The 12,771-nt window shown below is 42.6% G+C and overlaps 1 protein-coding gene across 1 annotated transcript in view; it reads right to left on the reverse strand.

Moving 5' to 3' along the window:
• Positions 1-12,713, reverse strand: part of XPR1 (xenotropic and polytropic retrovirus receptor 1) — a 91,141-nt gene extending 78,428 nt beyond the window's left edge. Inside the window, exons 1-2 of the mRNA XM_044439293.1 lie at positions 12,473-12,713; positions 1,868-1,919 (exon numbers count right to left, since the gene is read on the reverse strand). Coding sequence (XP_044295228.1) covers positions 1,868-1,919; positions 12,473-12,541 — 121 coding nt within the window. The 5' untranslated portion in view covers positions 12,542-12,713. The remainder of the gene's footprint in view (positions 1-1,867; positions 1,920-12,472) is intronic.
• Between the last annotated feature and the right edge of the window lie 58 nt (positions 12,714-12,771).

A 12,771-nucleotide genomic window follows, 5' to 3' on the forward strand; every position in this document is an offset into this window, starting at 1 on the left:
AATGTTGCCGATAAGATAAGGGATGGAAGAAGCAATGAGAAAACAGAGTAGGGTTATAAACAAAAGACTATGTCTGGAGCCCCTGCAAAGTCCATGAATGAAAGAGAGTAAATGCACCAACTAAAGCCTTCTGGGGGAGTGCCTTTCCTACACCAATCTAGTATTTTTGTGGGCTTATTTACAAGGCTGGTTTCACATATTACCTCTCCGGCCTGATCAAGAGCGCACTGCACAGTGAGCGGAACAGCCACTGCAAACAGAAATGTCAACATAATCAAAAATATATGCCCTCTAGCACAGTTACTCAGACAACCTTCACATATATCACTTCTCTTCTCAGTACAATCCTGAATCTGCCTTTAGGGGCCCCATTTCCTTTCAGTTGTTTTGCCAACATTCACACATTGGTTAAATAAGTCCTTTCTGGAAGACAGTCATCCATATCTAAAAAAATTAAGATCTTTAAGAAAAAAAATCAATTTAAAGCAGACAATTATACATTAATTGAACAGAAAAAGTACTTGAGACTAAGACTGCTGATTGCATGGGGAACTGGGGAGACACAGTAAATATAGCAAAACAATCCACAGGACAAGTGTGATATTGTTTTCCCTCCTCTTGTGCTCTTTTCAAGGCATTCAACACAGCCTCTTTAGAACAACAAAGATCTTGGGGAAAACATCAAGGGTGGACTCAGGCCATTCAGGCAGATAATCAGAATGAATAATTTACAGACATGCCTTAAACTTCATTGCTACTGAGAAGAACTGAATTCCAAGGAGCTTGGGGAGATAGAGGCACATCTGCCAGCCAGTCCAGCAACCTGTCTGACTGAGGGGGCAGAAGAGCAACGCACAATTTGCTTTGCAAGGTTGGGATTTCATTCCCTCTGCTGTAGCAAGCTCGATAAATAAATGCACTTAGTAAACAATCAATACATTTCTTAGTCTAAACTGACAGAGGAAACAGAAGCAGAAAACTTTGAGAGTAACCAAATTAAAAAGCAGTGCATGTCTTGAACCTGCTTCTAATTTCATTGTAAAACTAGGGACCTTGCAGTTCTTGGCCTCAGAACAAAACTGCAGTTCTGAAATGCTCTTAAAGTATTAAGATATATTTGCCTTCTTGCCCAAAGAGTAGTGTTGCAGTTACAACCCTACTTCAATACAGAACTCATTGACTTACATAGAAATGAATGCACAAGCTTAAAAAAAAAAATCTTAAATTGCATGCTGCCCTAGGGAAAATCCCTTTTAAAAATCCAGAAAAGAAACACAAAGTACCAGACCCGGTTCAACATTATCAAATTTATGTCTAAGGAAGTGCTGTTCCAAGAAAAGCAAGACTTCATTGAGTGCTCCCCCTTATAAGAAGTTGACAGAGTAAATGATCTGGAATTGAGAGCAAGCAGTGAGATGGCCAGGTTTGCTGATGACACTGAATTATTTAGGGTTCTTTTTTTAAAAAGAGGGGGGAATTGCAAGGGACTCTAAGAAAACCTCTTCAAACTACAAGAATGAGCAGCAAAGCAGCTAATACAGTTCAACATAAGCAAGAGCAGAGCAATGCACTGTGGAACAGAAAAGAAGAAAAACCAAACCAACTTCAGATACATTGACAGGATTGACCAGGAAAGAGATTCTGGGATTGTGGTGGACAGTTTGATAAAAATGTCAAAATGTCAAAAAATGAAAACGTCAACATTTTCATGAAATTTTTGTTCACGACCCGATTTGGTCATGAACCAAGGCATTAATGAGCCGAGGTACCACTGTACATAGATGCAATATATCCTCTGGCTTTTTAAACCAATGGGATGAAATAGCTTTGTTTCAAACTACTATGGGAAGAAGTATAGCTTGCTTACCTTCTATTGAAGGGGCCTGGTCCTGAGCTGCATACAGCATCTCTTTGAAAGCCTGCCCAAAAAAAAAAAAAAAAAAAAAAAAAGAGGGATAGTTACATATGTCAGTGGAAGCAAATTAAGTCACTTTGATCAGCCTGTCTGAAATCGAACAGCAATTAAAATCCTTTTATCCCTTAAGGCTAACATAAAAAACCAAGGGATTTAAGTTAGATACCATTACATTTATTCCCAGTACCCAATATTATAAATATTGCACATTTACCAGAAGCATTTAGTACAGGCAACTAAACTGTACTAAACAAAAGTTTGCTAGGTTTCCAAGATACCTCATATTTGAAGTACCCATTATTCAAGGAATATTAACAAATTGTTACAGTTGTAAGACTGTGTGATCATCTCAGACTGTATTAGCATAATGAATCACTACAACAACTTAGCTTTCGAACAGAAGGTTGAGACATCATCATCATCAATATTGTTATTATAAAAACCATTATGGACACATTGCCTGACAGACTTCCTTGGAATCATAACAGATATTAACTCAACACACAATTTGTGAGATAATGATGTTGCGACCAGAGTTTCCAACGCTCAATTATTAATATCTTGAATTTCTGATTACAAGGCTACATGGTCTTGCAAAGCTGATTATCAAAACTTCCATGGTATAAAGTTACGTATAACAGTCTGCACTGCTGTATCACAGAAAAATTATTGCACACTTAAGTTAGTTTCTTGGCAGCAACTAATTTGGTAGGAGAACATGGGCAACAGGAAACAATTCTCCTGTCCATCCTCCCTCCTGGCACGACCCTTGCCAAAACTCTGAGGCAACACAGAACCTTCCAGAGGCCAAAGTTCGACTTCGGACCAAAGATCAGCCTCAGTGCTGGGACTATTTGGGTGCTAACCACCCAAAGAGTCCCAACCCTGATATTTCACACAGTGATACTGCGGCATTAACGGCCACCAAATTTCCACCAAGTGCATCTGTCTCTATGAAAGTACTTAGTACAGGATATTGATTTAAAGCACAGTTAGATAAGCAAGAGGACCTTCTGAAAAGATGGATTCAGCAACATTACACATATTGCACCCAGAGACAATATGAGGAACTATGCAAACTCTACTGCATGCTGGGCAAAAGTAAAGTAAAGCGCGGGCCAGCCAAGGTTTAGAGAGTTGCATTTATCTTAACTGGAGTCACATTTAGGACAAAAATCTCTGCTAGAAGCTTGCATCAAGCAACCCTAGTTAAATCCTCAAAACATCCCTACAACTGAAAAATGCATTGCTGATCTAGAAAATCTTTTCCATAATAGGTTATTAGAGGGCTCCTGCAGTTTAGCTCCAGAACACATTTTAAAGGAATGGCCTTAAAAGGATCTGAAAAAAGAAAATTACGTAGGTTCCCTTGGAACCCTTACAGGAAAAAGGTGGGGCATAAATATAATTTAAAAAATTGAATTTTATATCCAGACAGTGTAAGAGTTTGTGGCCATAACTTTTATCTATTTTGCTCACCATTTGCCCTTAGGGGCTCAAAATGACTGAAAGGAACACAATGCACCAAAACAGCAAGTGGGAGCAAGCTGCACAGCAGTGGAAAATCCATTCTTGGATAGCAAGAATGGAGAAATACTGAATATTAGATTTTACATAAGGAAAATAGTTCTTACAGCCCCAAGACCTCAGCTTTTCACCTGTATGTATTATATGCCAATGTTTTCTGAATTTAGCCTGTGCCTGGAAAACAATAATGGAATTCAGCTCATAAGTGAATTGTGATGTGTAGGACTCCTGGACAGGTCCCGAGAAAACCAGAAATGTCTAGATTAGAAACAAGACAAAGTCAACGAAACATTATCTGTTAGATTATGTGTGTCTCGAACAACTGCAGCTCAAGAAAAATGATAATACTTCAGTTTCCAGTAAAGAGAGAGAGCGAGAGCGAGAGCGAGAGCGAGAGCGAGAGCGAGAGAGAGAGAGAGAGAGATTGATTTGCTTTCAGTTCAGCTTCTAAATAGTGCAATTTTCCTCAATATCTTCCTAGGTTAGATATGAAATTTGATAAAGAAATAGGTTTCTTCAGACAGCTGCTGCCACCATGGCACAGGTGTTCCCCAGGGTTACCGCACACCGCAGGAATGCCTTTGGGCCCAATGAACACTCTGGAGAGCCATGCCAACTGTTTTTCTTCTGTGGCAAATAGAGTGCCCACCATAATGCCTGACTCAGGCATCAGAATGGCCGTTTTAGGAACACTCCCAGCTGCTGGGCATGAATACTAGAAGTAAGGACATGAAAAGTCCCCACAGTGGTCATCAATTCATCCATATGGATGACTTTTTATGCCTATTTTATGTTTAGTGACTATCTGATCTCTGAAGGTGGCTTAAAATGATTACTCTAACAAATTCATGCTTACACAGTTGTAGTCACCCATTAGTATGCATGTTCAGTAACTATCTAAATAAGTAATGGACAATTAAGTTATTTAAACTGGGCTTCTTCTTACACCAGCTCATCCTGATCTGTGCCATTAAAATCGTTGGAGGATTTCAGTCTTCATTTTTCCTAACAGTTGCAGAACTATGGACTTTAGCTTAGCAAATTCAACTTTGTATTTTTTTTCCTGCTGTCTATGCTCTGATCTTCCAAGAAGAAAGCAATGAAAGCCCCTTAATTTAGAGGGAAGCAAACAGTCACAAAATAGCTCTAAACAGGAATTAACTGGCGTTCATAGTTTTGAAAAGGAGATACAAAGTCTAAAAGGACGTTTTATTTTTGAGAGCATGATGAAGAGGGAAAAACAGAGAACAAATATCTGCCAAAGGTTTAGCAGCTGAACCATGCAAGATCTTTCAGCTCAAAAAGAGCCATGTCCCTTACTAACCCAAGCCACTGTTTGGTGCTGTATATTTCACATCAGTTCCAAGCAAATGCGTATGCCGGTGATGTTGCTGCATTACACTAAAGGCTTCCCATCAGGGCTTCCTAGCCTTGCTCTTACTTTTTATTAAGTCAGTCAAAGAACATAGAGATGTGAAGTGGCAAGAGAGCTGGAATTGCTGTCTATAGCAGATTTGTTTTATTTAGCAGTGCTAACTTCACACCAAGTAACAGTAATTCTCACTGCTAAGCTCCCACTAGCACTACATTTATACTACTCATACTGAGAATTTCTCTAACCCATTGTGTTCTAAAAAGCACAATCCAGGCTTTTTGCTTAAAATTGTTTGAAAAATATATTTTCTTGATTTTATTTCAATAGCAACTGAACCAAAGCTAAATCATTTTTAATAAACAGAAGGTGGGGTGTATTTAAATGTTTCAAATTAGTCCTTTTTCATTCTTGTAACCCAGGACAGAAATTGATTCAGTTTTTCCGGAGGAAAAATTAATGACATAAACTACTTTATACACCACAGTAACTAAAAATAAACAATAAATTCTCTTTGCTTTCTCTAGAATACTAAATTGTAAGATCAACATTTATCTTTAAAATAAACCCTGGTTTTGGGCAAATTCATTGTGACTATGTTTCTGGTTTTGCCTTATGTGAATAAAAAAATATGCTGGACAGAAGTATTACCTAGCCAAGAAAAATGCATATCAGTGCAATATTTATGAACATAGCTGTCTGTACTGAGAATATTTGACTACAAATAAATGAATGTGTAATTGCTTACCAAGCTTTTAAGCCATAGTTTCCAAGCAGATTGTGGTATGGTTTGCATGCGAAACAAAGCATGACCACTGAAACTATTAGTAACAGTCCAACCATGGCCATCGCATTGGGTAGCGCCCATAATTTAAGGTCACCATATTGCAATGTAAATGTTTTCCAATTTGCTGAAGGCAGATTGACATTTATGGGATTCTCTCTCTTGACATTCATCATGTGGCTTCATCTTTAAATCATTGTTGTTACAATCTGCATTTTATTAATTGTTCTTACTATGATTAATGTATACCCCCTATTTTAAGTCCTGTGCATTGCTGAGGATAGTTTCAAACACTGTGAGGTTCGAGAATTTTGAACTACCTTATGAGTGTTTTCATGTTCTGCAAGCTGTTTGAGAAATCTTTTAATCAGCAAACTTATCATATGACTTCAGTGTGTTCTGCTAAAATAAAAGCACCAGTTTGAGCAATGAGCAGTACAGAACACGGGGACAGGGAGTGCGACTTGCAAAGCTACCTCTTCTCACAATGGGGAGAATGTGTTGTAGCCATAGCTTTTACCATGAATGAAAATTATTATTATTTTCCCATTTCTGTTCTGTTAAATCAGTAATATACCTGTTAATTGGACAAAATCTGAAACACTGACTATATTCCAAGGGAGCAGAAAACAGGCCTGGAGGAGGGAGGACTGAAAAAGGGAAGAGCAGAACACCCGCAGCCCAAATTATTCATTGCTTCATGTTTTCCCCATCCATTGCGGCAGCGCTGTACTGCACTGCCACACCAGTCCAAAAACTACTAAAGTCTATGATAAATATCAACTTTACAATATGTCGTATAAACCACACAAACATTAATTTCCAATAATTAAACCAATACTTGAGCTTGGCATAGAAGGCTGCCTTACCACTCTTATAATTCAGTTTCTCATATATGGCAAGACAGCCTGCCACTATCTTATCATGCCATAGAAGCAGGTGGCTGCAAGAGTCACAAGCAGCTCTTCGGTTTGCAGTGCATGAAAAGAGAGCACTTGCACCAAAAGTGGAGACAAAAGGGATGACACTTCTGTTTTGAAATAACAGAACAGAAAAAGTTGCAAAATACAGCCAAAAGGCACTGGATCCATCAACGCATGGTCTGGTCTCAAGACCCCAGCTAACACATGCCATACATTGAGAAGCAAGCAAATCTACTAAGATCAGGGTCACACATATAACCACTTAAAACGTAAGTCATTAATGTTAACTGTGGGCTGGAGGATCCAATTTCAGTGCGGCAGAAGTTTCATACATCCTGTTGATCTTGTAAATCGAAACTCAGTACAGGACAATCTTGTCAATTTAGCGACGTACAATTTGGCATCCTTGTTTCTCATGTTGTGCAAATTCCACATTTAAGTCAAATGAAAGCAGACACTTAGCAAGTCTAACATCATACTTGCTATTTGAGCCAGTGTGATACAAATTGTTTATGCACTGCACTTAAATGTTTGATGAAAAACATGCTTAAGTTTAGTTCTCTACCTCAGATGTAACATACTGAGGGACACATCTGACAAAAAGGCAGCCTTACCAGGCATGCAGAATTCACCATGTGGCCTGCAGACACACTGTTAAATAAATATGCACTGGAATTAAGCATGTTGGCAATAAGGGGCAATTATAAAAATTGAAATTTGGAAGAATGGGTTGTCTCCTCTTTCAACTTTTGATTCCTAAGTCTAAATAAATCAACCATTTCATGAAACCTTCTGTCTCTTCTTCCACAGTCTGCTGTCTCCATACGGATTAAGTCAAGATAAATGCCTTTTGTACAAGATGATGAGCATAGCAGACATCTTCCTCTCTAACAAAAGGCCGGAAGAGAGAAACACCAAATACATGCATGCAGCCAAAGGTACATAAACATTTCAAAAAGCAATCCATTCACCCCTCACTATGTTCTATCAAATTATAAATAAATGTATCTTTCTGTATTCTTCTATTTAATACCTGTTCTAATTCTCCACCTTACCAATGAATTCAACCATAAAAGGTTCCATTGTTTAAGAGCGATACATCTTTCAAGCGGTGCTGTGATGAGGCACTGATCAATAAAGCCTCACTATGAGCCTCGCCTGGCTGAAATGGTCTATAATATTTAAGTCCAAACTAGATTTTCAGGATTATTACACTGCATTTGCAGCCCACCTTACTTCCTCTTGGGAGGAACTCAGGGAGGCCTACACAGCTCTCCTTTATCCTTCCAAGAACGATGAGAATGACTGACTGGCCCAGGAAAATCATGGCCAAGCGGGGACAAATTTTCCAGCCTAGCAGTCTTTTGAGGTAGCGCTATACTTACCCCACGCCCTGCCTGCACACATTCTTCCTACACAAATTCTTCTCCAAAATACGCAACTTTTTTTAATGGAAACCTCTGCGATTTTTGAAACTACAACCCTGGAACCTCCAAGTCCTCATAACCAAGCACAACCTGCCTTGTTCAGCCTTTTTTAAAAAGCTGCACATTTTGTTGATCAACTGAAATTTAACCAGCAGGGGGCTATTTTAATGCAAGAAAGCAAAAGACTGCCGTTATCTGCCAGAAATGCACTGGGACAACCCCATGGTCTTCAGGACAGCCACCCTGAGTCACAGCAGCCAAGCTGGTGCTGACATGTGTTAGGTTTTCTGGTATGCCAGGCACTTTTACATACTTGCTCTATAAGAGGCACTGTGGACAGCGCTTGGAGTTACTGCACTGAAGCTGTCCTCTGCGGATCTCATTTTAGACAATAAAGGGTTAATGGGGGGGGGAGTTTTGGGCCAGTCAATGCCCTGCCAGCCAAAGCAGCTGAGTCACTGGCCTGCTCCAAGAGGAACAGTTTGGAAAGGCTGTGGCTGGTCAGCTCTACTGAACTCGACTTCTCAGGCAGAGCCTTTCCCTAAAGGTTTATACTCGTTCACCTATTTATTTAATTCTGCCCATCCCCAGTACAGGGACTGTCCTAGCACCTACACTGTTCTGAAGGAGGCAAAGATCCACCAAGAAGGAAAATGCAGCCACGGTGGGTTAAAGCAGGTTCCCATGGCCGCATCACGGGGGATAGGTATGATCATGAGAACAGAGTTACATTCTGGTTGCCCGCATTAGCCTGCCTCTGCTCTGGAGGGAGCTCTTGGACAGCTGTGAAGGGGAAGCATTCTTAGTTGGACAAACAGGGGGTTCTTCTTTCCAAATGAGAAATATTTTATTCTTCTAGCCATGTGAAGAACTTTTTGGTGAAGGGTTACACTCTATGATTTCCTCTTGGTTTTATTCTGTATTATTTTTATTCCTTGTTTTAATGTTTGCATGGAATCTTTTCAATGCATTTACATTTCCCCCAGAAGTTAAGTTTTGGGTGCTTTAAAAGTACAGTAAGTAGATTTCCAGTTTCTTCTGTTGGTCTGCATGGGAATGGGACAATGAGGCCTTTAAGTGCTCGACTTAAAATCTCCAGGTAAATTTGCAGGAAGCCAAATTACTACACAGATGTTGAAATCCCACAGCACTAAAAGCTTAGAAGGAAGTGAAGCTTCCAATACCAGGCTTTGAGCTCCATCAAGATGTCCATGCTATAGTGGAGCTGGCAAGAGACAAACACCTCCTCTGGTGTGTCCCTAAAAGCCAACCCTAGATAGGTAGTTAACTGACACAGCCCACTCAACAGGGTACCTGGAGACCAAGGTGAGACAGAGTGACTCCATTTCCCTATATTTACACTGTACCACAAATCCAGCCATAGTTGGTTGAGGCAATAACAGGCCTACCTTTTTATCAAGCCATGTTAGCACTCTTCAAAAGTACAAGCAACTAATTAGCAACCAACCAGGCTAGTGTGAACCAACATTCATACTGGAAAACATTCATATTCAGAGAAACTGACAAAGCATAGAGAACTCCCAGATCAAGGGTAGGATCAGAGGGAAGAGCATGAACTAACTGCCTCAGCCTCATTCCTTTAAGCTGCCTTGTTCAGCTCCCAACCCCATGAAATCTATCAATCAGTTAAGAGAGATGAGCAACTGAAAATTAAAATGTAAGCAACCCTAATTCTAAGCAATTTTTCCCCTTTGAGTTTACCAGAAGTCAATTCAAGGAGCAAGGCTTTGAATCATCAAAGCACATAGTCAAGCTATTCATAGAACCCATCCTATCCGCCCCTCAGAAATCTAGGATTCTAAGAATGCTACATACTCATTGAGACACTAATACATATGTAGGACAGGCAAATGATTATGCCAAATATTTCATTCTCAAAATTGAAGCTGCAATCTTCCTCAGTCACATTTCTCATCCTTTCCATTTTAGAATCAGCTGCATGAAAAACTGCACTGGGACAATTTGCTAAGTGGTCACTGAAGTGAGAGAAATTTCAGTATGTTGCACGCAGAGAACTGACAGTGGTGCTGAAAAATTGCTTCCATGATAAAAGCAAATGCAATTGGATCTTTAAAACAACTGGAAAAGATTATCTAAAAAGTGTGGGGGGAAGAGAAAATTCTCACAATTACTCATTTCCCCAGACATCTTAACTTCTTTCCTTCTCTGTAGAGACATTATAGTTAAAGCTTAAGTTTTGTCCCTTAATCAAGAGAATTGGTCAGCAGGATGCCCATCCATAAGCATTCAAGGGCAATGAACACTGTACACTACTCTTAAAACACAGGTACCTGGCTCCCCATTGGAATACCCAAATGAAAATTCCAGGATACCAGCTCATGCTGGTAAATATAGTATTTAATCTCCTGCTAAGAGCTAAATCTTTGTATGACAATATCCTGTTAATGTGCCCTTTTAAAATTCATCAAGCATTTTGTAAGGCTATTTTCCACTGAGCAAGCATAGAATACAAAAAGTGCTATGGAAAAACATCACCAAATACTGACAAGTTAACCCTTAACAAGTATCAGCCTATCTGCAATGAGCAGGAAAACCTCAGAAGGTCTTTGTGATAAGTGCACTAATTTAAGACAGTTTTCCATTTGTCTTTAAAAAAAACCTAGATATTGCTGCTTTAGCCATCATTGAAACCCACCGTTATTTAAATTGAATCTTTTAAAAGCCAAGAATCACCTCAGATAGTACTTAAATTTATCTCTCTACTAGAATTCTTACAGGAACAGGAAGAGAAACCATTAAACCCCTTGACAACTGTCCAAGCTTACTTAGGAAGCGATGAAGCTGGCATGAGCCCACATATGTCCTCGAAGTCCCAGTTACAGCCACAGAAAATTCTGTGGCTATCATCACACTACCAACAGTAAACCCTTCTCAAATGCAATAATACTAGGCAGTGCAAGGGTGAAGAGAGCCTTGAAGCCACAGCTGCTTTGATTGTTGCAGGCCCCAAGACTGCCCCCCCTTCTATGACCCCTGTAGCTGGCATAACTAATTACCCCCCCCCCCATTAGAACCAATGACATAGTGAATAAAGTTCAACAATAGAGAAAAATAGTAAGACTATCCTCCAGGTGCAAGCACACAGGAGAGCTTTCTAAGTCATAGCTGATCACTTCACACACCCCTTAGAATCGCACTGATACAATACAAGCAAGGGCACCAATGAAAACTAGAGTGGTGCAGTGGTTGAGAGCACGGGACTGGGACTTAGGCGATCTGGGTTTGAGTCCCCGCTCAGCCATGGAGCCCACTGGGTGACTTTGGGCCAGTCACACTCTCAGCCCAACCTACCTCACAGGGTGGTTGTTGTGAGGCTAAGATTGAGAGCAGAAGGAGCATTATTGTAAGCTGCTTTGAATTTTTTGTAGGAAAAAAGATGGACTAGAAATCTAATAAATAAAAGAGACATGCTGCAGAGGATATAAATCAGATAAATAAACAAATAAATAAATGCACTGGCAGGAATAGCGCTCTCCCAATCTCAGGCAAGTGCTTAAACTGAATGAAAGTCACAAAGGACAGCGGAATGGAAATTCACAAAAACAGGGACTGATCATGCGGGGCTCGCAGGGAGCTGCGCAAGCCAAAGATGCATCTGTTGACTTTTTGGAGAAAAGCCTTCCCGTGAGAAATGGAAAGGTGTTCTAATTAGAGAAAACCCCAAAGGAATAGTGAACAATTAAAATGCAACAGAAGCTGTGAGCAGAAGGAAGATGAAACTACTGACCTCTAACCCCAACCCTACATATTTCAAACCCAAAGGAATACCCAGGGGAGGCAGGAGGCTTTCCTAGGACTATTCCCAGCAGTCATCACAACCGCAAGGACAGCATTTACCAGGATACCGCACCCACCCGAACTACACACGAACCCTTAAATTCGAATCAGCAATGGCATGCTCCTGGCATGTGCAAATCCCACCCTGGTCAAGGACAGTTATGAACAATGAATATGGGGAAAACCGGAGGGCGCCCCCTAGCAGCCTCCCCGGGCGCTCGGCGGAGAACCGCCACGGCACCCGGTTTTCCCCGGCGAGCCCCGCAGGGGGACGCGGACGGCCGGGCGACCCTCCTGCCCCCCGACGAAGGGGCGCGGCCGCGTGCGCGGCGCTTCATCCCGAGTCCCGCAGTGGGGCTCCCGGCTTCCTCCGAGGAGCGGCGAAAGGAAGGCCGCCGACGGGGGCAGCGGCGGGACGGCCCCTCTGCGGCACGGCACGGCACGGCACACTTGGGCGCCTGCCGGGCAGGGGCACCCGCGCCGCCGCGGCGAGAGGAGAGGCCGGCGCGCTTCCCGGAGGCGCGGCGGAGCCCGCCGCCCGGCGCCTCAGCCCCGCGGAGGGGCAAGGACGGCGATCCGCACCGGGAGGAGCCGAGCCAGCGCAGCCCGCCGCCCGCGACCGTGCCCGCTTCCCGACGGGGCGCGCTCGCTGCCCCGCCGGCCCGAGAGATGCCCGGCGCCCGCTCCGCCCGCAAGGGCCGGTACCTCATACTGGATGTACTGCTTCCGCCACTCCGGCGTGATATGCGCGGAAAGGTGCTCGGCGAACTTCATCCTGCGGCCGTCGCTGGCCCGTCAGCCCTGCCCGGGCGACCGAGGAGCCCCCGCGGCTGCCCCGGGCCGGCTCAGCGGAAGCTGCCTCCTGTCAGCGCGTCTGCGGGTGGCGACGGAGCGCGGCCGCCCGCGCCGCACATGAGCCCCGGCCGCCTCGCTCGACCTCCCTCCCTGCCTGCCTCGCGCCGCCGCCGCGCTGCCCGCTCAGGGTCGCCCCCGCGCCGCCGCCG

The sequence above is a fragment of the Varanus komodoensis genome, unplaced genomic scaffold, assembly GCF_004798865.1.
Source record: "Varanus komodoensis strain SLA01 unplaced genomic scaffold, ASM479886v1 scaffold34_1, whole genome shotgun sequence".
NCBI classification, from domain to species: Eukaryota; Metazoa; Chordata; class Lepidosauria; order Squamata; family Varanidae; genus Varanus; species Varanus komodoensis.